The following is a 24,784-nucleotide window of genomic DNA, read 5'->3' as shown; positions in this document are numbered from 1 at the left end:
GAAAAACAACCACATCTGTGACTGGAGCTGCTTATTTGAATAAAGCCCAAACGTTTACTGTTAAACTGTGTTCTCTACTATCCTATAGCGGTCTGTTTAGTTGATTCTTTAGTTGATGATGTTTAGTTGATATAAGCAGTTTTGTTTAGAAAAACGTTATTGTTGGAACAGACCAGGTGGCTCCTTGAGCCCGGGCCTTTGAAGTGTGGCAGTAAGGCATTAATTACATCAAGTTTGTTACAGTATGCTTTTTCTTAAATTAAATGTGATATCTTTTTTCTCTCTCTCTCTTTCAGACTTAACCAACATAATGACTGCTGACTATTAAGGGAAAACACAAGAAGGTTACATGTTTGGTTGTCTAATATTCTTGGATTTGATATGAATCATCACATCTCTTCATTAGTATCATCAACAGCATCCCAGTTTGTATGCACATTATTCACATTCCTATCTGTTGTGTTTGCAGAAATGACATTTTACCCTTTTTTATAAGGGTTACTTTTTGATTTTCATATTATTTGGTTGCATGAAGTTGCCCTTTACCAGTGGCTGAGGTGTATGAAGATAACGCATACTTGAACATGTTCTCAATTCCTTTTCTAGACAGAAAAGGTGTAACTCCAAATTATATCATTCTAAATCAGCATTTTTTTAAAACAAGTAAAACTTAGAAATTAGTCCCCTCCATCCAATACTACGATATCTTCCACGTACAAACATAAGTTTAGATTTCCTTATATCCATACTTCCTTGATTTTTGATCAGTTTAAAACATAAAAGAAAAATTCTTCAGTTGAAATCACCGCCAAGTTCAATAATGTAATAAAATACCTTTCCTTATTAGAAGTACCTAGCTAGTTATACTCTTAATACTTCTCAAAGTCATGATGTAATGTACACTATCTGACTTAGTTCCTATATGTGGAGTTAGTGAAAGTCTTTTTGTGTTTCTTTAGATTAATACAAGGATTTTTTCCAATGCCAACACAATTTGAAATCATTCATTTGGATGCTTTCCATTTTTAAGCTTACTGTGATATAGAACCCTATGGGAAACCAAAAGAAAACATCAATTTTAAATAATGAAAGGCTTAAAAAAGGATGCTGTCATTCTGGCTTTTTTTTTTTCCGTTTGGAAATAGAACTAGACTAGTAAGTAAGCATTCCAGATCCATTACTCTGTGTACATTATTGTTGCTATTGTGATAATAGAGATTTTTATTTATTTTTATGCCAGCTTTTATTGTGAAAACATATTTAGTCTGGTTTTATCAATCCTTGTTATGCTTGTCCTTGGAACATCTTTTGCGTATTCAAGGTTTGTAGTTGATGAGTTTACTGTAAAAAACTTAAAAAAAAAAAAACACAACAAAAAAACAAAAAAGGAAAGAAAAAAAGAGAACAAAAAAATGTATTGTTTTTACAGAATAAATTTATTGGAATGTGTATTGGGAGTAAGGTTTGAGGTTGTAAGCAACTAAGTTAGCGTCATATTTGGCTTCATACGTGTAATAATGTGAGGTATTAATGTAAGTCAAGTATTAAAGCAAAACATTCTGTTAACATGAGTTGACCATAATAGATACAAGTGCAGGTGAGATCTTTATTTTTTCTGTACTTTGCCTTTTCTGGATAACAGGAGGTTATTAAATTCACCTTGAATGTACTCAAAGTTTCTTTAAAAACATGAGCAGTGACACCAGCGGCTCGGATACCTGACTGTGAGCCCGCACCTCTTGATACAGCCCAACAGCTTGGGGCTGGTTTTCATGGGAGGCTGTGCTGGGATGGAGCTACCCCCAGTTCTAGTGAGCACGGCAGGAGGCTGGGTGCCAGAGGGGGTTATTGCTAAACTCCCTTTCACCAGGAGGCATTACTGAGGTGGGTTGGGGTTATCTTGGACCAGCTCCTTTGGCTGGAGGTGTGAAACCTGGGGTCTCTCTTCTGAGCACTGCTGCAAAGCACAGCTCAGTATGCAGCAGAAGAGCCTCCCAGCATGAGTTTATTGCTGCTCTCAAAGTCCCCTTGCACAGGGTGCAACATGCACATGCATGAACTGATCCTGTCTCATTACTGGTTAGGTTTAAAAAGAAGATCCTTTAAATCAAAATGGCCAAAAGTCAACATTCCCAAATAAAGTGTTTCAAGTTAAAATGTATCAGCCAATTTCATCTGTGAGAAAGGCACTTAAGTGTACTGCTTTTAGTGTAAATACACATAGAAGGCATAGAAATAGTTGTAATTGCAAACAGAAACATAAACAACACAAATCAAGGTCACTGTATTTGCTGCTACTTGTTTAGGAGCAACAACATTAGCAAAAGTAGCTGCAGAGAAGAACCAAAACCCCGCTCTGAAACTGCATTCTCCGGTGTAAGGTCAACCTGCCCGAGGTATCAAGCCCCTAGGCCCAGTTCAGAGGAGCTGGTTAAACTAGTTAAGCACATGCTTAACTTCAAGCAGATGAGCAGTCCTTGCAGAGGTGAATCCTTAAAAGAATTAACAAAACTATGATTTGCTTATCATATATGGAGTCTTACCGTAAAAGTTGATTGCTTCTTAAAAAGATTTCTTGGGATTTTTAACAAGGCTGACCCACAAGGCATACTTTTTGACAAATAAAAGATGTGCATGTGACAGAGTTACGTATGTTAATTTTTCACACCTCAAAACATTGACCTTCCCATTCTAGCCTAGCTCTGCGTAGGGATTGCTGCCAGTGATACTCTTCAGGGTGTGGAGGCTAAACACTGACATCATCATTATTATTTAACTTCATGCAGTATTTCTAAAACTGTCAAAGCAGCTTACTTAAAAATAGCTATGGGAACCCGCAGCTCTGCTGCAGCGCAAAGTCAAGATGTTGAGAAGTGGTACTGAAGGCAGTTGTCTTTATTTCCCTTTTCAAGTAGGATAAACAAAACAGACCGTGCAACTTTACACAACTGTGCAGGTTTACACATCTTACACACTTCATTCGGGTTCCACTGGAGCAGTTCGGTTACATCCCAACCCAGGTATATAGACAGCCAGAACGAGGAGCTGAAAACAGTTGTGTTATTCTGTTTTTCCTTCTTGTTTTGGTTTCATAAAAAACTCTGGCTTGTTGACACATCTGTAAGCCAACAGCTGGGGAAGAATCCCATACATTATGTTCAGTATCAGGAAAAACTGTTTTGCTTCTTCAGGGACTCTGTAGATGTAAGGAGTTCGAGCATGAAGAGAAGCACCAATATGGGAAAATTGAGCCTGTGGTGTGTATATAACGTAGATGTTAAAGAAGGGTAAAATTGATGCGTATTTTGGAAAGACGGCAAAATCTGCATGCAAGTATGCATCTCCAGTGACATTTTCCAAGCCAGCCCTTTTATTCCAGAATTATCTATCATACTTTTGCACAGTGGTATAAAAATACAGCCTAAACTAAGATAGTTAATACCTTGGTATAAGAGGCGTAAGTGGAACCATCAGTGGCACGGTAGGAGGTTTATTTTATGCACGTGGTGGCACTGATCTCTAAGTCAGGATTTCACCCTTGGCTTATGGGTGATATTCATGCAACAGGGTCCAGGATCCTTACCCAGGCAAAAGGCTGCAGAGGTATGTACTCTTGGGCCTCAGCCCAGTGATGGGGGTAGGACTTGCACCCACCTACATGGGAATGTCATGTTTGGCATCAACGGGAAGCAGGCAGACACTCTGAGTGAAGTTAGAATGTAAACTCTTGGAAGCTATGTTAGTTCTGGGTTTGGTTTGTTAGGGCTTTTTCAACCTTAAACCCAGTCTTCCAAAGTTCTGATCCCAGAACTGATGACTGCAAACATGTCTGCAGTATTTGGCTTTGGGCTGGGAGTGGTTCTGAAGTATAGGTTAAGTTTACAGTGAAGTTTGTATGCAAAGACAACCTTGCTGTGAAGAGTATTTTTAGCATAAACAAACATTTAAAGATAGAAGTGTCAGGATAGTCACTGTCTTTTGTCTCCATCTGTTACCTGCTATTTCAAGCCACAGCTCATTCACATTAACTATTGTGTGTCCATTTTGGTTCATTATTATTTAGTTAGTTAGCCATGGAGATGTGTGATGGAGACTCACAAAGAAAACAGTTTTGCTTACAGTTAGCAAAGTAGAAAGTGAAATAAATATAGTTCAGGTGTTTTAATACACACCCTTCCAGCAAAAGGTTAGGCTGAGGCCATACATCAAAGCAGAAAAGGCAATTTGTTTTCAGGTGATTCTGATCACCTCCACTGATTTGGGAGAGCTGATCTGCCACACCTGAGCCAGGAAACAAAGTAATCAAAGAAATCAAATAAAACAAACTTGAGGAGAGTGCTGCTTAGCATGTTTCTGTAAATAGCTATAACACACTAAAGAGATGTTCAGGGCCAAACTATCAGCAGCCTTTTTATATTGGCCTCATAAGTTGCTGTCTCTCACAGCTTGTTTGTCCTCATCTGTCTCAGGCAGGAAGGAACTGCCTTTAGCACCTGGGCACCTTGCTCAGCCTTCCCTTGCCTTGGGAGCCTGCTCAGCCTAGGCAACAAGTGCATTGGTGCTCAGGAGCAAAGCCTTGTTACATGGGGTAGCAGCTTCCCAAGCAAATAGCCAGCCAGTGTCAGGACGTAGAGAGGAGGCTTGTGTCTGTCTGAGGTTTACCAAGACACAGACTCTTGGTAGTATTCTTAGAGCCTCTTCTGGGGTGAACAAGATGTTAAGCTACGTACTTCTCTGGAGGACTGCAAGACCCACTTGTCACCAAGAGTGACCAGCTGTACATCATAGTAAGTTGATAGTAAATTCATATTCCATATTAAGCCTTGCCAGACAGAACTGTAAGGGCTGCTGTTGAGAGACCCAGAGCTCCCACAGCCTCCTCAATGCCTCCTCAAGATCTAAGCCTTATTGTGTGGTCTTTTACAAGAGTTGTGGCACATTAGTGAGCTTTGAGCATTTTAAAAAGGAAAAGCAGAATCATTTTGTTCTGTTTGTAGCTCATGAAGATTTTTGCTAGCTAATGATGCACTATATAATGAAGTTACTGTTTATTAGAGTTGTTTTTCAATGTAACACATGGCTTTTTCCTTTCATTACCAGGGAGGATATTTAGGTCTGTTGAAGTCAATTTATTATTTTTTTTTAATTGATTTGTCTGTATGGAAATTGTGCCATGTCTTTTATCTCATGTGGTTCCTTTCTACCACTGTGCTCTGCTTCTCCCCACACCCTCCCCTTTTTTTTCCTCCCTTGGGGCAGGGATGTGTCTTAAAAGCAGACCTGTCATTCACCAATAGCTCAGTCCTGCTCTTCTTTCAAGTACCAGGCAGGTTTGCACCAAACCCATGATTTTAAGACAGTATCTGTTAATTACTGCAGAGCCTTCTGCCTGTCATGCTACAGGCTGGTACTGCCGTGAGTCTGTTGTGTTACCTTGTGTTACCTTGCCATGGTTCGCCTTTCAGCAAATGAGCCATTCCTTACTGTTTTCTGTCACTGAACCCTCTCAAGTGCAGAGTTTTGAGGATCAAACCCCTAAACTTTGGTTGAGAAATCAACCAAATGAGATGCTGCAGGTAAATTTCTAAGGTAGCCTTATCGATTTAAAACCCAGCCTTTGTAATGCAGAAGCCTTGGCCAGCAGTTGGGAGCTGCCTGGTGCTGGACATGGCACTGCTCAGCCTGACAACTGCAATTTGTGCCTGCTCCTCATTAAGCTTCTTGTCTGTGTGAAATAGCTTGGGTTTAGATTTTTTTAAATTACATCTTTTGTCTTGTAGACTGTACTTTGAATATTTCATATCCTGCAGTCAGGAAAGCCTTCCTCCTAGGGATAGAGAAGGGCCTGGAAAAAGGTTAGGAGTCCTTCTTTGCTCTGTGCCTTCTCTCCAGAACTGGCTAAAATCAAGCAAAGATTGCCGTTTATTCTGGAGGGGTTTGAACGAGGTCATATGTGCCTGAGGAAAGCCGTCAAATAGAGCGGGGAGAAAGTAACTTAGAAAAATATGCTCCTTGGGTTTAGGTTCTCTTGTAGACAAGGGGTACTGGAAGAAACTAGCCACCAAAAATTCCAGCATTAAGGCAAATTGATGGAGAAGGAGCAGAGAAAATCTTCCTACATCTGGAGAACAGGGCAATGAGTTGGTGAGACAGAATGGTTTTGGGTGGCAGGGCTAAGGCTCTTCATCCCTTCTCATCTGGCTCACAAATTCGGAGGCTTCCAATACTTTCATAGAATCAGAGCTTTTGGTACTTTAGCTGTGTAACATTTAAAGAGCTTCAGAAAGTCTAATAAGTGTTATAACCTGGGTTTGGAGTCTGGATGTTAGTGACAGAATAATTCAAGCAGAGAGCTGTGTGCAATTCTGAAAACTGGTACGTTTTCTCTGTGTGTGAAAGGCTTGGCACCTTCAGAGGGTCTTAGTTTAGATGCATCACATGGTGTTTGAGACTTGTTTTTTGTGAAAAGCACATACTTCATAATGGTTGAAATAAAAATAATGGGAATTCCCACGTTTGCTGTTTGTAGGAGAAGTGCTCTTTCCTGGGGAGCAATACCCACTGCTCCCATCATTACCTTTATTGGATCTTTATGTGTAATGGAAAGCAAAATGTGTTTTGGTAATTACATATGTTTTGAGTATCAATTACAATGTTTTAACTTGAGAAAACAGTAGACACACCTGGAAATTTGTTTTGCGCCTCAAAATGCCCAAACCCAAAAGTAATCTGGGAGTACTCAATTCATTGTCGCACACATTTTTCCTCCCAGGTTGCTCACAGTTCACCAGGTCAGATCCATTAAATCATGGTCAGTTGTGGGATGACCGAAGTTCATTCTGCAGCCTGTTAAAGTAAATACTACAAAAACCCTCTCCCAAACCTGAATTGGGACAAATGGGGAGGGTGTGCTGCACCACACCATTCTCTTGATCCATGTTTGTTAGCCTGCAATTTTTGCTTGTGCCTAGGACAAGCTTTAAAGAGTAAAATGGGAAATTGCAAGTGTTAGCTTTGGGTTACCAGTAGCTTTTCTTCTCCTTGTCTAATACGTGAATTGGCATTATCCTGAAGCCAAACCACAAAGGATAACAGAGGGGTTTTAGACTTCGCAGCACCAAGATGCTGCACGTATTAATCATACAGTTAGAAGGTACAAAGTGCCATTTAAAAAAAAGGGGAGTATTTGTTATGGGAAGCAGTTAAAAGAAAAACAAACAAGAAAAAAACCAAACAAACCAAAACCATCCAACCAAAAACTGTCTCCAGTCTGGGAGGCTGAGCTTTTTGGTAAACTTGCAAGATTGTGATGTGACACTCTGACTTCTGGTTTACCTTTCCTTGTGCTAGGTAATTGTTGAAGGAGCAGTTTCTTTCCTGACTGTCTGGGGAATTCAGGAAACCTGAACAGTCTGTCAGTAGAGAGAGGCTCCTGACATCAGCTTGCCTACTTTAGCTAGCTTGTGCTTTTTTAAGTTAGACATGGGACAAACAGTTGTATAGTATTTATGATACATTTTGTTCATCTAAACCTCCTCATTCATGTTTGCCAGGTTCTGTTTTGATATCATTTGGTAATTCAAGATTCTCTATAAACTGTGTAGGAAACAGTAGTCATATTTTCTGTGATAATTGCTCACAAATAGAAGATCAAATTACACTCTCCCCATCCTTGCTGGGCAGTTAAGCTGGACTGGAGTTTGTGATTATCTCAGGCCTGAGGAACAAAGCATTGGTTTGTGTTTGTGTAATAGTGGTACCTAAATTACACTTATTGCCGTGTCCCCATGTTCACGTTATTGGTACAGGATTATGTGTGTATTTTCTTCATTGTCTGGATGCTCAGAGCACATTTAATTTCTTACATACAGTACAAATCAATTGTTGCTGTCTCAGCTGCTTAATGGTCATCTGTATCTCATGAGAAGTTATTTATTAGCTCCTGTTAATTATTTTGGTTTGGTCAGTCTTTTCATAAGCACCAGCACCATCTTGTAATTAACTACAGTCATTTATTTAAGATAATCAGAACAGAATGAGTTAAAGTATAATCACTGGTCTGCCTTTGGCAATACAAGCATGTCTTAGTGTTACTGTGGTCTGTTGCCCAGGAGGCTCCTGGTGTTGTACCAACATCATCAACTGACATTGCCCATTTGGTGTGACTAGTAGATACTTTTTCCACTTATGTTTTTCAGACTACCTCATTGGTCAACACATATCATGGAAACAAAGTATTGTGCTGTTTTGTTGTGTTTGGGGTGTTTTTTATGTGGTTGACTGTTACAGCTTTGACAGGCTTCCTTCAAGTCTCAGCTAAAGAGTGCATGGTGCTTAATAAGGTTTAAATGAGCCCAGTAAAAAGATTCTGCGTTAGGATGAAGTCTACTAAAACAAGAATGCAGTCATTCATTAGAGACATGTAAGAGGTTTGATACTCCACTCACTTAAATTAGGTTTTTTTTACAGATATAAAAGGTTATATCTGAGTTAAAGTGTCATAAAACCTGCATGGGATGATCAAGCCATGGGCCCCTTATTTACTGCATAGGCCTCTACTCATTATCTTGTAATTAAAGAGTGAACATTTTACAAAGAAATACCTGAGCTAGTCCTCCAGCATGTATAAGGGTTAAATCGGGCATCCAGGAACAGCCAGGCACCAGTAGGCCATACAGAGCAATCACATAGTATGGCACAGAGTAGAACATGTAAGCCAGCATCTGCATTTTAAACAGAAATATTAGTTGCTTTGCAGTGTGAGGGAAATGCATTTAAAAATTAGCCAATTGACTGAAGAGCTGAGACTACTCAAAACTACACCTGGATGCTGTGGACTGGATCCAGCTACCCTAAGGTCTCCACTAATATTGATGGCTGTTGTCTCTTTGCCCCATCCAAATCCACTTCACCCCATGACATGTTTTCCTACCCCTTGCCATCTTGAGACCATGCCAATAAGCATGGTTTGACCTAATTCAGCATCCAACACAACATGGGCTCTGTTTCTCAAGCTCCATCACACTTTCAGTTGGGAGGCACGAGATCCACCCAAGCCACACCTTCCCCAGAAAGAACAGGTTCAGCAGAGATACTTGGTTCTTGCAGAAGCCAGAGTTGCAAAAGAATGGCAATCTCGCAAATGCTGCAGATCTAAAGCACAGCATTCCCTCTTCTGCCATGCCTCTGTCAATAGGGTTTGTATAAGGGTTTAAGAGGGGTACCCTGTAATGGTTGCATGAGAATACATGAAGTACCATTTAACTTGCCATGAACAAATACTGCACTTATTGATCTTGTCATCTGTGAAACCCACCTTTGCACCAGTTCACAAATCAGTTAATACTCTATGCTCCACAATGCTTTACCTGAAGCTTAGGATAGGCAGCAGGATCTTTTATATAGGGCTCATGAAGTTGAATATACAGCCGGCAGAGTTCAGCAGGGCAATCCAGAGCAATCTAAGGAGAATTTGTAAAACTTCCCATGAACAAAGAACGTGTTCTAAACCACAGCCCTAAAGATTCACCAGTGGTCTGCAGCACTGCTACCCCACAGGCTTGCTCGAAGTCTGTTGTGTGAGTGACCCATTTGATCACCAATTAAAAGCTGAAATGCAGCCTCCCTTCAGCTCCTGCTCAGAGGGTTTGTGAGGAAATCCTGACAGCCTGCTTTAAAGATTTTGACCGGAAGAGAGTTCAGTCTGTTGGCTAAGCTGTAGTGAGAGTCTAATTGCTATTGATTTGCTCTGATAAACAGGCTTTGATCCCAGCAAATGAACTTTCCAATGGAAAATTGCTCAATGGAAACCTCGGGTTAAGCACCCAATTGAGCACAGCAAGCTGTAAATGTAGCCCAACAGAGAAGTTGCACTGTGGCAGGATAGCAGTGGAGAGCAATGCAGAGAGACAGTGCTACTTAAAATAACAGTAATTTTTAAAGGAGAGTAGCAAAGGGGAGATTGTTGGATTTTATGCTCATATAGAAAGAACAAGTTCACAATAAACACGGAGAGACAAAAGTAGTTCCTTTTCATGACAACCCTTAAAACTACTGCCAAAAATACTAGTGTAAAATGAGTTATCAATCTGTGTCAACAGCTGTCACTGTTTTATGACAAGGCATTGTTAATGCCTAAATGACAGGACCAAACAGTAAGTTTTGCACAACTTAGTTTCACGTGCATTTGTTACGTGACTTGGAGGGGGAAATGTAAATATTTACAAACGGCGGACATTCATCCCTGTTCTTTTCCAACATGGGCCTCCAAGAATCAGGTCTGAGTGGACTATAATGCATTAGATTTTATTCACTTTTTCACAAGCTCATGGTTACTGCAGCTTACGCAGAGACCTCTGTGTGTATAAGTTAAGGCCAGTGAGCAGTTCCTGTTCAGCAAATGAAATACCTAAGGAAATGACCATACTCAAAATCAGCAAAAAAAATATTGCTCTGAGAAATGCAGCAGTGGGATTGTAGAACCAAATTAGATGTTAGAGCGTGAATTAACATTTCCCACAACAAAATTACAAGTAAAACGGATGGTTATCAGTGCTGCTCTTAAGCATGACCTACGAGAAGAAATAAAGCAGTCTGTGACAAGTTAGAAGGAAAAAAAGAGAGGCAGGTTTTCAGTGAAACAGCTGAAGATGACCAAGTACGTGAGCAGCAGAACCACAAAAGGACAATCTGCACTGGTAAATAAAATGTTATTTGGGTACTTGAATTGTTCTAGACAGGATCAGATCTACACATCAAGCAAGCAGGTGGTTATCTAAGACACCTAAACATTTGATCTCTGTTCACTTAAAGATGCACAACTTCCCTTCTGCTTAAGACAGAAGCTTAAAATGCTTTAGAGCTGACAAAGGATTAGATTTACCTACTACTGCATTTTTCTACTTCAAGCGTTTTCGGTACTGATTCATTCCCTCAGAAATTTGAATTCAATCAGCTGTGCTTAAAAAGCAAACTTTTTTTTGAAAGTAAGCTCTTGGTAAGTAGAAACAAGTAGAATATGGGTTGTTCATGTAGTATGGATAATTTTTTTTTCATGTGGAAATGTTCTCTCTGTTCTCTATCTGATGCAGTGTAAATTAACTTGGTTTCTTTTATAATTTTAATGATGCATCTCTGTTTAGCAAAACATGAATACAGACTCAACTTGTTTTATTTTCTCTGCATTCTTGGCCATAAATGTAATACCAGAATGAAAACAGGTTTAGGTCATGTTGATCTGCACTTGGGATGCTATTGACTCTTGCAATTTGCACCTCCTTTTGAAAAATATACTTTACACAGGGAAAAATGGAGAAGCAAAGCACCACTAATCTGCATAAATAAACAATTTGTCCTTTTTATGTCTAAGGCTATTCAAACCCTAAAAGTCTCAAGATTTCCCTGGACCAAAATGTACAGACTTTTTCACACAGACACAAGTTTTTCTAAAATTAGAGGACAGAATATTAAAATATCTTCAACTTACCATGCCCCTAAATATGCAAAACCCCGTTGCTAGAATGAGATACGCAGCTAACATTAAATCTATTGGTCGTCTTAAGAGTCCTTTCTTCTGGACTTCCTGAACCACCTGCAACACAGAACATGTTTAGTAAATACATCCTGGTTCCACATGACATGTATTTAACTGCAGATCAGTTGCTACAAGAAGGGTGAAGCAGTGAAACGTTATCACAGACACAGTTCTGTTAACTTATGCTCTTTACCCACTGATTTCGGAGGTGGCAAGACTTCCACATCTAAAAAGGTGACTTTAGACTTGATAGGATGCTGTGGGAAAATTAATGTGAATAAACTGTAGAAATGGATGGATCCAACTAAAGCCATTTCAATAAAGATTACTTTTAAAGCAACCTAGATCAAATGAACACTAACTCTGCAATCACATAAGGCTTTAAAGCAGCGTAACTGATTTCTTCAAAGTTGTCTTTTGTTAATTGGAATTAATTAATTTTCCTCGATGTCCATATGTAGAAAAGCTTTGGAAGTGTAGGTTTGTCTCAAACATTTGGAGTTGAATCTAATATGCTTTGTAAAAGGACTGTTTGGAGGGACAGCGAAATGAGGGTCCATCGTTATTGAGAGGGAATGCTGGTTTCCAGCAGCCTGTGACACTACTGAAATTAATGGAATATCACTGGCATAAAATAAAAACTTTTCTGTGGCCCGTTGAGTTCTCTGCTGAGTTCACTGAGCAAATGATACACCTTTTGTGTGTAACACAAACAGAGAATGCAGTGTGTGTGTGTGTGTGTGTGTGTGTGTGTGTGTGTGTGTGTGTGTGTGTATGGAGAATGGAAAATCCTCCTTTCATTCTTTTATTACTGTACACTATAGATTTCTCTGATGGGCACTGAAGCATGTGTCAGCATCTGGATCTGATTTGGTCTGTACCCTTCTTCCTCAGCCTCAGAACAGGAATCCCCCTGCACTGCATGGGCAAATGTGAGGGGTTCACACTCTACAGTAGCAAAGACCATGTAGATATTTAACACAGAAGATGGCTTTGGAGGAACCAAAGGCATCTCTGTGCCTACATGGTAAAACTTACAAGACCTATGGAAATAATTCAACGAGCTCTTTCAGCACTGTGTAGCCACAAAACTACAAGTACATCAGAGTCTCTTTCTGTATCCCTGCTGTTTTCAGATGGAAAAACTTTCCCATTTATATGTTACTCATTTCCTCTTCCTTTTTATTAGTTGCATGTTGGCACACAGACAGCAAAAGAAAAACCTGATTTCCTTCCTGTTACACACTTGTGGAAATGTCTCCAAAGCACTGAACAATAATTAGGATGTAGAGGCACAGTTAAAGGTGCTCAGGATAAAGATACAATAAAGTCACTGAAACAGGAGAACTGATCTTGCAAGCACAATTCCTGAGTAAGAACTGCAAGATCTGAACTGTGGTTTAACAATAGTGCTACTGTAAACACAAAGGCCACCTCTTCCATAAAACTGACTTTCTTTTTTCTTTCATTTAAAGCTAAAATACAAATTGACACTTTTGGTTTTCAAGCACAACAGGTTTGTTGTGGCAGTACGGTGTCACTTCACAGTATTTAAAATACTAGTGCAGGAATGTTTGTAATATTACCTTGCAAAGAATGTCTCTATTCTAATATTTATTCCTATGAAAGACAAAGGCCTCCCATGGCTGCTGAGTTGCAAGTCATTTTCAGGTGTAGACTACCTAAGGACAATGGAAAGTTGAGGGTTGATATATTTTCTTTCCACTTTTCTCTAAGTATGAAACATATACATGTATCACTCCTCCTTTCAAAAGGTGTATTAAATGCATGTGATCACATTTACTGTGATCACAAAGCTACAACAGAACTTTGTAGTGGGAGGTTTTGGAGACAGCCAGTATTAGTTGGAATGACCTTTGGTGCAGTTCAAGTTCGTGAAATTGCCAAGGTAGGGAAAACTCGCACCTTTTTTCTCTGCATGCATTTATGCAAACAAAATGAAAATGCAAAACATACAAAAAAATCAGAAGCAAGAAGCTGAAGGACAGCATGCACTTTGCTGACAGACCTGTTTGTCACCTTTCTTTTACACAGCAAGTTCACATCAATATGTGCTAAAATGAATTAATGTGTCGAGTGCACTGTCCGAGTAGCAGTGAGCTGCCACGCGTTTCCCACGTATTGCAAACGTGATGGAGCTCTGCCCAGAGCCCGCCAGCCCTGCTGTTTCTTTTGTGTAGCAAGGAAGTGTGTTGGTCTGCTTTGTCATTTTTCTCACTTCCAGGAGAAAGCTATTTTCATAACTTCTGAGAGGCTCCTTACATGATGGGGTTTAAGGAACTGAAATAACCTCGTGTGCTGTCCGCAGAAGTCAGCCACTTCAGAATTCATAGGCAAATATAAATGTGTGTATTAATTCTGTTAGCTTTAAGGTACATTAAACTTTTCCGAACTGATAACTTGAGATCCATCTGCTGAGCTTTGCAAACACTGAAGCACAGCTTGATTTGATTGTGAATGAAGGTAAAACTCTATTCCTTTCTTATGCACCCACCTCTATTAAAAAACATCCAGACTGTCAATACCTCTTCTCTGTCTCCACATTGATTTTAGTTATTTTTTTTAATTAACTGGTTTATAATAATATCATAGCAATAAATACTGTGGCCAACAGAACATAGCTTGCTTCCCATGCTTTCGTGTGAGTATTTTTCTATATACTTGCACTATCATATTTAAGTGTTATTACATTTTCTTCCTAAATCTTTCAATACCAATTCTGAATAATGACAGCTAAAGAAAAGTTCTATTTTACAGCTAATTGGAAAACATTGAAAGAGAACTAAATATTTTCAGGACTCACGATGCTTAGTAGCATTACACACAGTTACTTCCTGGAAACAATATATAATTTAGGACTAGGAGTTGTATAAAAAATGAGAAATTCATGAGTAGTCATGTTAAGATTTAAAAGCATTTTAAGGTACAGTTACTGAACACAGGTATTTATGCTATGATATGAAGCATAAGTTAGCTCTGAAGATAAATATGACTTCTGAAAAATAAACTACTTAGGAAGATAGGAGGCCCCAGTGGAAGGAATCAAGGCTGCCTCTGTGACCTTCTGAGTAAGGAAGTCTAGATTTACAAGAAAGGATTCACTAAGAAGTACAATGTTCAATTTTCAGATCATCAGCTTTCTATGCACTCTCGTTTTGAAACAGAATTTAAAAATGAAGTTTCTCTACAATATATACCAAGGTAAAATATCAAACCTAAGCTAAGCAGTTCAGCTCCTGATAAGCATAGGAGACATGGCTGTATTTCAGCAAATAAGTAGCCCATCATGTATTTTCTATAATAGCAATTTCTGTGGTGTCCTCAGTACTAGGAAGACAAATTGACCCATTCAGCCATCCCCCAAGCAAAGGATGTTCTCACTAATACTTATAGCAAAAATCACCATCACTAACTACATGTAACTTCTCTACCCTGATGACCCTAAAGAACATGTTTCTGGTCGGAATTAGTGATGCCCAACTGATTGATTTAAGTCAATCAGTTCAAATATTGCTTTGGGATGGGACATGCAGTTTCCTGTAAGCCTGTGCAGGAGTGTAGAAGAGGTTTTGGCACCTGAAGTCACCCCCAGTTTGCTTTTCATAGAGGTTTGCACTAAAAGTGGTGATTCTGTAGCAGTTCTTCAAACTCCAGGAGATACGAACCTCTGTCTATACCTCTATTTCCTACTGAAGATTAAAGGATGGATGGCTGAATGTTCTCTTTCATAAATCCCTGGGAAAATCTATCAATGCATCATCTGCTGTTATTCTGTGGCACTGGCTAAGCCACTCGCACAATGATTGCCTATTAGCTATGGAACAGGAATTAGCTCCTTCATCTGTGTCTGTGTTTCCAGTTGCAGAATGAACCTGACTGAGACTTAGGAGCTCTCGTGATGCAAAAATATTTATCATATTACATAGAGCTGATACGGTGTGCTGTGGCAATAAACTGGTTTGCTTATAGCAACAAAGAGTTAAAGATCTGCTGTGTGCTTTGTACTGCAGGGACTATTTTTTTATATAAAACACTGCATAAAATATTGTTGCATTTTCTTCTTGCTCAGTTAACCTTATTACAGCCCAACTATTAAATTCAAAGGCAAAGGTCTAAGGAGTTTTAAGCAAACATTTTTACATTTTTTTATTTTTTTTAACAAGAAACATAAATAATTTACATCTCAATTAATATACATTACCTGTAAAATCTAATATTGCAGAATGTACACACAAAAAATACTAAATCACATGAAATCTGTAAGTCGTCTGCAGAAGAATACTTTCCTGCAGAGCTTCTATGAGGATTTTGTGGTACTTTATGGAGCTGGTATATGTCAAATTTTCATCAGCTAAGAAACTGAAACAGTCAGAAACTGCATACATAGAGTGTAGTAACACAGTCACACATATAAATGGGTTCTTTACCCACCATGTTTAAATGGTCCTGCAGTATAGATGTGCCTACACGGACTGGCAGCAACTGTCACAACAGTGAGCAGTCACAGTGCATTCCATGCTCACCAAGAGACCTATAAAACTCAGTAGAAACGGTTTCAGTTTTTCTAACAGTAGCCAACAGTTAAACACAACAATATTACCTTGACTGGAGTGTCGTGAGTCACAGAAGGTTGGTTATAAATTCGGAACCCAGCCCATATGGGAAGGCAAATGTATGGTATACTTAAGAAAAAAGCAGGAAACACTTTTGTTCCATATTTGCCTGTTAAAAGAATAGTTATAAGATATATAAGAATTTGTAAGCTGTATTGGAGAAGAGTTTAAAAAAATATCCTATGTAATATAAACACTGAAGCAGCTGTGGTAATGTAAATGTAAAACATTAGTAACCAGTGTTAAAGCAACACACAAATTTTGTTGAAAATGATGTGCTCAGTAGTGGTAGAGTCATGGGTGACAAGGCTTATCAGACAAGAAGCTACTTTGGAAATTAGAGAGGTTTTGAGGGGACAGGAAACCACCTCAGTCACTCTGCATAGGTAATCCTATAGGATGGGGCATCTTTAAAATCTCTTAATGGAACCTGCTTCAAAAATAGACATTATTCTTTGAAAAATGGAAAACAGGAATATATCCATTTTTTTAAGATCTGCTACTGTATTTATTTTCCAAAGCCCTGATTTCTCCTACAGGTCTGTACTAGTGTTTGAGGACAAAATATAAATTCAGAACAGGCCAGGGAAATCAGGGAAATCTGTGTCTCTACACTGGCTACTCTCTGGCAGAAAGGAAGGCTTAAGGCATGCTCATGATAACAAGTTTCTCTGCTTTCCCCAGAGGAAAGAGGAAGAAACATTGTCACATTAAATCTGATGACTGGTTTCTCTGTAGTGCGTGTGTATCTACAAAGGAGGGAACTGAACTGTCCCCAGGCTGCACCACGAATACTCTGCCTCTGTCATAAAAAGCCAGAACAAGCTTTTCTAAAGCTGACTGCAGGATTTGGACACATGAACACTTTTCTCAGTTGAACACCTGTCACCTTTGCATCAAGTTAAGCTTTGCTAAAAAGGAAATCTCCAATTGAGAGGACTGGCACTCCTAAAGAAGCACCTGCCGGTAATAATGACGTAAGATTTTTTACTACAATCACCTCCATCATCACAAACCATGCACTAACTTATGTTAGACATCTAGCAATGTTAAAGTTCTTTTTAAAATAGAGTAAAACCCAGATTTCCCTTTTAAAAGTGATTTGGATGCCTCTTCTAAGGTGCTTGAAAGTCAGACTACTAAATACATTGGAAATTTTATGCAAAATAAGCTTCATATTTTTCTGATACTGGCAAGCAGTTATTGATTTATTGCTTAAATTAAACCTAGTTTGGATGAAAGCCTTATGGGTATAACAAAATACAACACTTTTTTTTGTTCTTTTTGCATCTGTTTACTGATATTCCTAAAACTCCTCTTTTGTATTACTACAGAAAGGAATCGATATTGCAATAAAATATAGATAGCCTAATGCTGAATCTGGAAAATGCTTCACAGGAAAATGTTAGTCATATAAATTATGTCCTTACCAACAATGTTTCCAGGCATAAAGACAATGATGCTCATGATAATGGAACCTAGCCAGTAGAGGCCAATGGTTCTATAGCTTTGTCTGTTTAAAAAAGAAAACAAGACATCATTATTGCATAGGCCCTAAAAATCCCTTACCCCAAATCACCCTTAAATCACCAACTGCCATGGTAGTGTCTTAGTCAGTAAAGGTTTAAAAATCTGTACCACAAGTCAACAGTGGATTTTTTACTCTGAAAGGGGGAAATCCCACATTCATGTGCAAGAAGGTTATCACATGAACAGGACAGGATTTGTGTACATTCAGTTATTTGATGTTGTGTTCCACTCATCTAAAGACTGCCTGCATGATTTTGCATATCACAGGTTGTGCAAGACTATAAAAGAATAACTAATTATTAATTTCACTCTGTTAATGCTTCTGTGACCAGCAGGTACATTAGCCTCTGGAATTCAAGTACTTAGTTTCTCAAACTCTTTATTCAACAGCAAGAAACATAAGAATCTCTAGAAATAATTATTTTCTCTTAAATTGCATGATACATTCTAACATGGATGAAAGATCATCATGCTGAGCAGTACATTAATTCCTATCATAAATATCTTTGGGGAAAAAGATGGGTTTTCACACATGGTTTTAACATAGAATCATAGGACAGTTAGGGTTGGAAAGGACCTTAAGATCATCTAATTCCAGCCCCCTGCCATGGGCAGGGACACCTCACACTAAACCATCTCACCCAAGGTTCTGTCCAACTGCCAGGGATGGAGCATTCACAGCTTCCCTGGGCAACCCATTCCAGTGCCTCACCCCCCTTACAGTAAAGAATTTCTTCCTTATATCCAACCTAAACTTCCCCTGTTTAAGTTTGAACCCATTACCCCTTTTCCTGTCACTACAGTCCCTAACAAAGAGTCCATCCCCAGCATCCCTATAGCCCCCTTCAGATACTGGAAGGCTGCTATGAGGTCTCCACGCAGCCTTCTCTTCTCCAGGCTGAACAGCCCCAACTTTCTCAGCCTGTCTTCATACAGGAGGTGCTCCAGTCCCCTGATCATCCCTGTGGCGCTCCTTTAGACTTGCTCCAACAGTTCCATGTTCTTTTTATGTTGAGGACACCAGAACTGCACACAATACTCCAGGTGAGGTCTCACGAGAGCAGAGTAGAGGGGCAGGATCACCTCCTTCTACCTGCTGGTCACGCTCCTTTTGATGCAGCCCAGGATATGGTTGGCTTTCTGGGCTGCAAGCGCACACTGAAGCCGGCTCATGTTCATTTTCTCATCCACCAACACCCCCAAGTCCTTCTCCGCAGGGCTGCTCTGAATCTCTTCTCTGCCCAACCTGTAGCTGTGCCTGGGATTGCTCCCACCCAGGTGTAGGACCTTGCACTTGGCATGGTTAAACTTCATGAGGTTGGCATCAGCCCACCTCACAAGTGTGTCGAGGTCCCTCTGGATGGCATTCCTTCCCTCCAGGGTATCAACCGAACCACACAGCTTGGTGTCATCGGCAAACTTGCTGAGGGCGCACTCAATCCCACCGTCCATGTCAGCAACAAACATGTTGAACAAGACCGGTCCCAACACCAATCCCTGAGGGACACCACTCGTTACTGGTCTCCAGCCAGACATTGAGCCATTGACCACAACTCTTTGTGTGCGGCCATCCAGCCAGTTCTTTATCCACCGAGTGGTCCATCCATCAAATTGATGTCTCTCCACTTTAGAGACAAGGATGTCATGTGGGACAGTGTCAAATGCTTTGCACAAGTCCAGGTAGATGACATCAACTGCTCTACATGCATCATCTTTAAGCTTTCCTTTTAAATAACACATATCATGCAGATGTGCTTATGCTCTCTGCTGCAGAGTGAAGAAGACAGACTTCAACTCAATGCGTTTGCTGGACTTATTCAGCTGAAAGGGGAACTTGGTGAAGGTACAGTTCCTGAAAGTAATAAAACTAAGTGTTGCTTTGGCCTAAGACATGAAAGAGTCCTGAAAGAAAAATCTAAATACCGCATAGCAAAGAATGCCATTTGTAGGTTAAATGAGCATGCAGCAAAATAAACAGTACACAAATCAAAATTCCTTACTCCCATGCAATAGCTGCCACCATCAACAGATACATCAGATAATGAACGGAGCCATCCCAATAGCAGATCACGTGGCCATATGCAGTGTTCAGATATGGTTCACCCTAGGGAACATTTATATTAAAAAAGATGCAGTGATTAGAGAAAGAATAATTTTTTAATTCAACAGCAGGAAACAATTTCAGAAAAGTAAACTGATGCTCTCTGAATCCAGAGGTACAGGTTTTGACTGACAATGAATGTTTCCAAGCACAGATTTTATTTAGGTAGGATCAGCTATAATTAAATCAGTTCTATATTTGCAAAATAGGGTGTGAGATGGGAGGGAAGACTCTTATGTTACTGTCAGCACTGTTCTGCTATTTTATGGAAATATTACTTTTCCATATTTTAGTGATAAAAGCTAAAGATACACTTAACATGAAACAAATTAAGATACGTTTAGCAACCTTGAGATCCACAATAGTATTGAATATACTGATGACAACATATAACCTTGTAAGGTCCACCTCATTTCATGGATCTTTTCAATGACTTTCATGTCAAGCTCTTACTGAGCTATTTTTGGTGAATGTTGATATTCAGCAGCCAACAGATTCTGCTGACTAGGTATCTGGCGTCATCACTTTTTAACTCCAGTTCCTTTCAGTAAAGTGATTAGACAAAAATAAAGGAGCAATTTTGTTTCTTTCTTGGTAACACATTTGGGTACTTGTCCTGGTTTCAGCTGTAACAGTTATTTTCCTCCTTCCTAGTAGCTGATGCAGTGTTGTGTTTCAGTTTTAGTCTGAGAACAATGCTGATTGTGGTTCTAAGTTACCAGCTAGGCTTAAACCACGACAGTCCTGCAGTACTCATCCACTCCTGAATCCTACCTGTAGTTTTCTGCAAACACATACAGTTTGTATGTGTTTCAATTCCCACAGAAATAAATACAGAATACCATTATTTAAACCAAGTGAAATAACACTGGAGCTTGAAAAGAGTGCTATTTTTCCCAAATGAGTGATTTCAGGTCACTGAAAGTTTTGTCCATAACCATAACGAAATGGGTCAATGACCAAATTCAAGAAGACACTTTTGAATGTGTAACTGGCTATTTTCCTCTGGCAAATACTATACCAAGTTATTTATAGTAAAGATTTTACTTACATTTGTAAGCCAAACAATTGCTTACCTCTCTCAAGTAATGAGTCATGAATCCATCAATAATTCCATCCTGTTCAAGTCCAATTATTAGATTCACTACACTGGTAAAGGCAAACACAGCATAAACTGTAATAAGAGAAAGAGTAAAAAATAATAAATTAATAAAGATTCAGAACCACACAGCTGCTTCAGAGTCTGATAAATTCAATCAATCAGGCAGGGATCTACTGAATCAGATGCATTTACTTTGAGGTCACAGATATTTAACATACAACATGATTTTCCCACATAGAGTACTATTTTTTTATCAGTGGCTAGCCAACAAAGTTCTTAGGAAGCTTTTCTTAGGAATACAAAACTCTGTGAGATGTAGGCACAGCCTCCATGGGAAGCCAGTGTCTGCAGAAACAACTATGTAGCCTTTCAAAAGTCTTGGTCACACATAGTGTAAAACCTTGGCTGTCCTCATCTTTTGGAAAGGAGAAAGGACAATAAAAAGGAGGTGGAGAGGGAAATATGACTTGCCATTTTTGGAGGTGAGCAAGACAAACTGCATCAGTCACAGCAGTCCATAGGAGACCTATCTGACAAGTTAGCAAGTCACTCCTTTGACACAGGAAATTTATTTGTGGTAGGTTTGTGCTATTTATTTCCTTTGACTTCAGCCTCATGCAGAACTAATGAAGAGGAAGACAGAAGGCAAATACAGGTGGTTTGTATCCTGCGTTGCCTACGGGCCCATCTTGTAAAACTGAAAAAAACAGCAGTGTTTTTTTATTCTAAATTTTGCTATAAGGTAAACTAGAACTAATGTGTCCTTTTAAAGGGTAATCATTATCTCTATTCTTTTATGGCCAAGAATCAGTATAGAAATGCTTGAGTTTGCAGACAGCCTAAGCCAGGAACTGGGATGGTTTGAACTTTCCTGTATATCACAAAGGTGACTTAACACAGAAGCCTAATAAAATAGGAAAATTAAGGAATTCAGTCATAGGAAGAACCAAGCCATGCAGGCCATTGATCCAAAAGTTCCAGAAAGACTAAACGAGTGCACACAGGATGAGATATATGAGAGGTCTACTGTGGAGTCTAAGTCCTGCTACAAGGAGGATCTTAACAGAGCAGGTATGACAGTATTTCAAACAGTCATGGCCCAGCTTGAGTGTTACTCTTGTTCTTTTTCCTGGTCTTTCTTTCTTGGCTCCCTAGCACCATCTCACCAGACAGGGTTCTGAAGCCATGCTTTAAATGTTCAATCTGAAATAACCGTCATATATTACCATTTATATAAATTAATACATTCTGATTTTAGCTTCACTGTTACCAAGACATACCATAAAACAGAGGGTCTTTGGGTGGTTTTCTTTTGACAAGAACACGAGCCAACAGAGCAATAAAAATCAGAACCAGCAATCCAACTGGAACAATTATCCAGGAACTGTAACAGTGTGAAAAAGAAAAAGAATTGAAAAGAAAGAAAGAAGCAGAATTTTGCTTGCTCAGCTTTTTTCACCAGCTATCCTCAAATGCCCACACTCTTAAAGTAACTTTTAATACTTTAAAAGTATTTTAAGTCTCTTTTTAAAATGGTCTTTTTAGTTTTTAAAGTCTGACACAGTCTGTCATAGAACTCATTTTATAGTTTTGCAAAATTTATGTGCCTGTCTTTTCACATGTGATCATCTAAAAAAAGAAAACGCTAAAATAGCTAGATAAACAACATAGCCAGGAGTCTAGATTTGTCTGACTAAAATCAGTATTCATACTGGTATCTGCAAAAATAAACAAAAATGATGGAAAACTTAGAGGCCGATGAGAGGTGAAAGTCACAGAGAGATTTCAAGGCCAAAAAGGATCATTAGGAACATTTAGTCTCAGCTCAGCAATAAATTATCTACTCAGGAAATTACATATTCACAAATAAAACACATCAGTCCCATGGAATACACGTGGATCTAGGTCTAATTTCCAGTTTTGGAAGTACTGCCAAAGGCCTCTAAAAGACAGGATCAGTTGGGAGGTCAGTAAGCAATGTGGGTGAGATCAGCAGAAAAGGCTTTTTCTCTGAAGACAGGGCTATAATATTAGTGCGTGTAAAGCGGTGCTAGGAAAAAGGACAAAAATCTTTGGCACAAAGCAAATTTGTCTCCTTCCCCAAGAAAACGCAAGTTAAGAAAATCAGTTTGAAATTGGTTTATAGCTCTGGGTAGATTCTATTTAGTTCTCTTTAAGACAAAACTCTTCTCAGTCTTCACTTTTGTGCTTGTGCATGGAGTGAAAAAGGAGTGGAAAGTTAGGTAAGGTCCAGAAGCATACACTAAAAATATCTGGCATATGATTTTTATACATAGTACCAATTCTGTGTGTCAAGAAAATAAATTGTGTACAAATAATACTATGACAATATCAGCCTTCGCGCAACTTCACTTAAAATTATTGCAAAAACCGTGCAAGGTCAAACATATCAGAATATACACACATACTTTGAGTCGGGATGAGCAGCACTAGCGTGTTGGTTTTGTTTATGGTTTGAATGTCCTGCTGGTCTGTTTTCCCGGTGATGAATTTCTTCATACCATTACAGCTGTTAATATTGCAGTGACTTTTCACTGCGGTCTATCATTTTGAAATAAATATTGGCAATGAATCAAGTAAGTCAGCATGTGTTATTCGGCATTTCTCTAGCAATGAGAAACTAAAAATCAAGTTATCGGCCGAAGGAGTAAAATGAGGACGGAACAGATGTAGCTAAGCCTTAAAACCACGAAGCAAATATTTGCAAGTAAATATTTGCAAGTAAAGTTGCAAAACACCGCAGGCTGTGGGATGACAAAATACCACACGGACCTTTAAGTACAGTGTTTTTTCCATGAGGAAAGACCTTTCTTTTCTAGACCTGCGGTTGATCCTGGGATCCTCGTTTTTTGGCAGAGCAAGGGCACATGGACATTTCCAGTTACAACTCGCACGCCTGACGGGGTGCCTGGAGCTGGTGAGTTCTTCCATTCGTTTTAAAATAGAATTGGATTTTGTTCGTGAATGCTGGGCGCCGGGACAGCCTCCAGCGCCCGTTGCCCCGCGGCTCCAGGCTGGGTGCGGGGCAGGTTCGACGGGGCCCCGCGGCACCCCCGGGCCGCTCTGTCCTCTCGGAGGCGGTGACCTTTGCTCCGGAGCACGGGGACACGCTGCAGAGGATGCTAACCCGGAGGGCTTGGGGGTCCCGGGGTGAGGATCCCGGGCCAAGAGCCCCGCTCACGTCTCCCCGGTTGCATCCCGGCGCGGCTCCCGTTAGAGGACGCGGGCAGGACCCGGGAACGAGTCCCCTCTGCCGCCCTACCCGCGCCCTCCGCTGCCCCGCTCCGCCTCCCGCCCGGTCCCGCTCAGCCCCGCGGCCGCAGCTGCCCTGTCCCTGCGCCGCCGCTAAAAATACCCGCCGGGCTGCCCTGGCCGCCCGCACCTCCCTCAGCCCCGCCGCCCTCTCCGCTCCCCTGCCCTGCCCTGCCGCAGGGCGGGAGCCGCCCGGCCTCGCCCGCCTCACCTGCCGGTGGCCGCCAGGCAGTTGAAGAGGTACGTGACGGGGATGGCGGTGAGGGACAGCACGAAGACGCCGGTGGCCGCCGAGGCGCTCATGCCCGCGGCGGGAGGCGGCAGCCGCGCTCTGCGCCCCTGCGAGCGTCGCGCCCGGCCCGAGGCACCGCCTCGCCTCAGCCCTTCCCGCCCGCCGGCCCCTGCCCGCTGCCCGCCCCGCCTGGGGAGGGTTAAACCCGCCTCAGAAAGCGGAGCCGGCCGCGGCTGGAGGTCGGTGCAACCGCCCGCGCGCCCCGCGGCTCGGCCCGCTCTTCCCGCCCCGGCCCAGGCGGTAGGGACCGCCCGAACGGCGATGCCGCCCGCGCGGGACCGTAGTGGCGGGGGAGCGGCGGCAGGGAAGGGGCAGCGAA

The 24,784-nt window shown here is 40.6% G+C and overlaps 2 protein-coding genes across 12 annotated transcripts in view; one reads left to right on the top strand and one right to left on the bottom strand.

Moving 5' to 3' along the window:
• HDGFL3 (HDGF like 3) overlaps positions 1 to 1,669 on the top strand; it is a 38,342-nt gene extending 36,673 nt beyond the window's left edge. Inside the window, exon 6 of the mRNA XM_062629755.1 lies at positions 297 to 1,669. Coding sequence (XP_062485739.1) covers positions 297 to 302 — 6 coding nt within the window. The 3' untranslated portion in view covers positions 303 to 1,669. The remainder of the gene's footprint in view (positions 1 to 296) is intronic.
• TM6SF1 (transmembrane 6 superfamily member 1) lies at positions 1,416 to 24,679 on the bottom strand. Of its 11 annotated transcripts, XR_009966839.1 has the most exons (11): positions 24,385 to 24,589; positions 22,181 to 22,284; positions 20,875 to 20,972; positions 19,698 to 19,801; positions 17,598 to 17,680; positions 16,155 to 16,276; positions 11,486 to 11,590; positions 9,369 to 9,461; positions 8,604 to 8,723; positions 4,173 to 4,281; positions 3,047 to 3,252 (listed from the first exon to the last, which is right to left on the bottom strand). XR_009966839.1 is itself a non-coding variant. In XM_062629707.1 (10 exons), the coding sequence occupies exons 1-10, from the start codon at positions 24,474 to 24,476 to the stop codon at positions 2,074 to 2,076; spliced, it is 924 nt and encodes a 307-aa protein (XP_062485691.1). In that variant the 5' UTR covers positions 24,477 to 24,586; the 3' UTR covers positions 1,416 to 2,073. The 11 variants fall into 11 exon arrangements, 10 of the variants coding, with proteins under 10 accessions (XP_062485691.1, XP_062485654.1, XP_062485664.1 ...); XM_062629707.1 differs by lacking the exons at positions 3,047 to 3,252; positions 4,173 to 4,281 and adding an exon at positions 1,416 to 2,076 and having other exon boundaries at positions 24,385 to 24,586; XM_062629670.1 differs by lacking the exon at positions 4,173 to 4,281 and having other exon boundaries at positions 2,878 to 3,252; positions 24,385 to 24,580.
• Between the last annotated feature and the right edge of the window lie 105 nt (positions 24,680 to 24,784).

The sequence above is a fragment of the Pezoporus occidentalis genome, unplaced genomic scaffold (genome assembly GCF_034315485.1).
Source record: "Pezoporus occidentalis ecotype Australia unplaced genomic scaffold, CSIRO_AGI_Poc_V1 ctg11, whole genome shotgun sequence".
Classification (NCBI taxonomy): Eukaryota; Metazoa; Chordata; class Aves; order Psittaciformes; family Psittacidae; genus Pezoporus; species Pezoporus occidentalis.
The sequence above is the reverse complement of the archived record's forward strand: the minus strand, read 5'-3'. Positions and strand labels throughout refer to the sequence as shown.

Bases quoted from the DNA above. Each gene is read 5' to 3' on its own strand.
- TM6SF1 (XM_062629670.1), bottom strand. From the start codon at position 24,476: ATGAGCGCCTCGGCGGCCACCGGCGTCTTCGTGCTGTCCCTCACCGCC. The intron at 16,277-17,597 runs GTAAGGACATAA...TTCTTTTAACAG, and splicing joins TATGCCTGGAAACATTGTTG to GCAAATATGGAACAAAAGTG. The intron at 11,591-16,154 runs GTAATATTGTTG...TCTGTGTTGCAG, and splicing joins CTCACGACACTCCAGTCAAG to GTGGTTCAGGAAGTCCAGAA.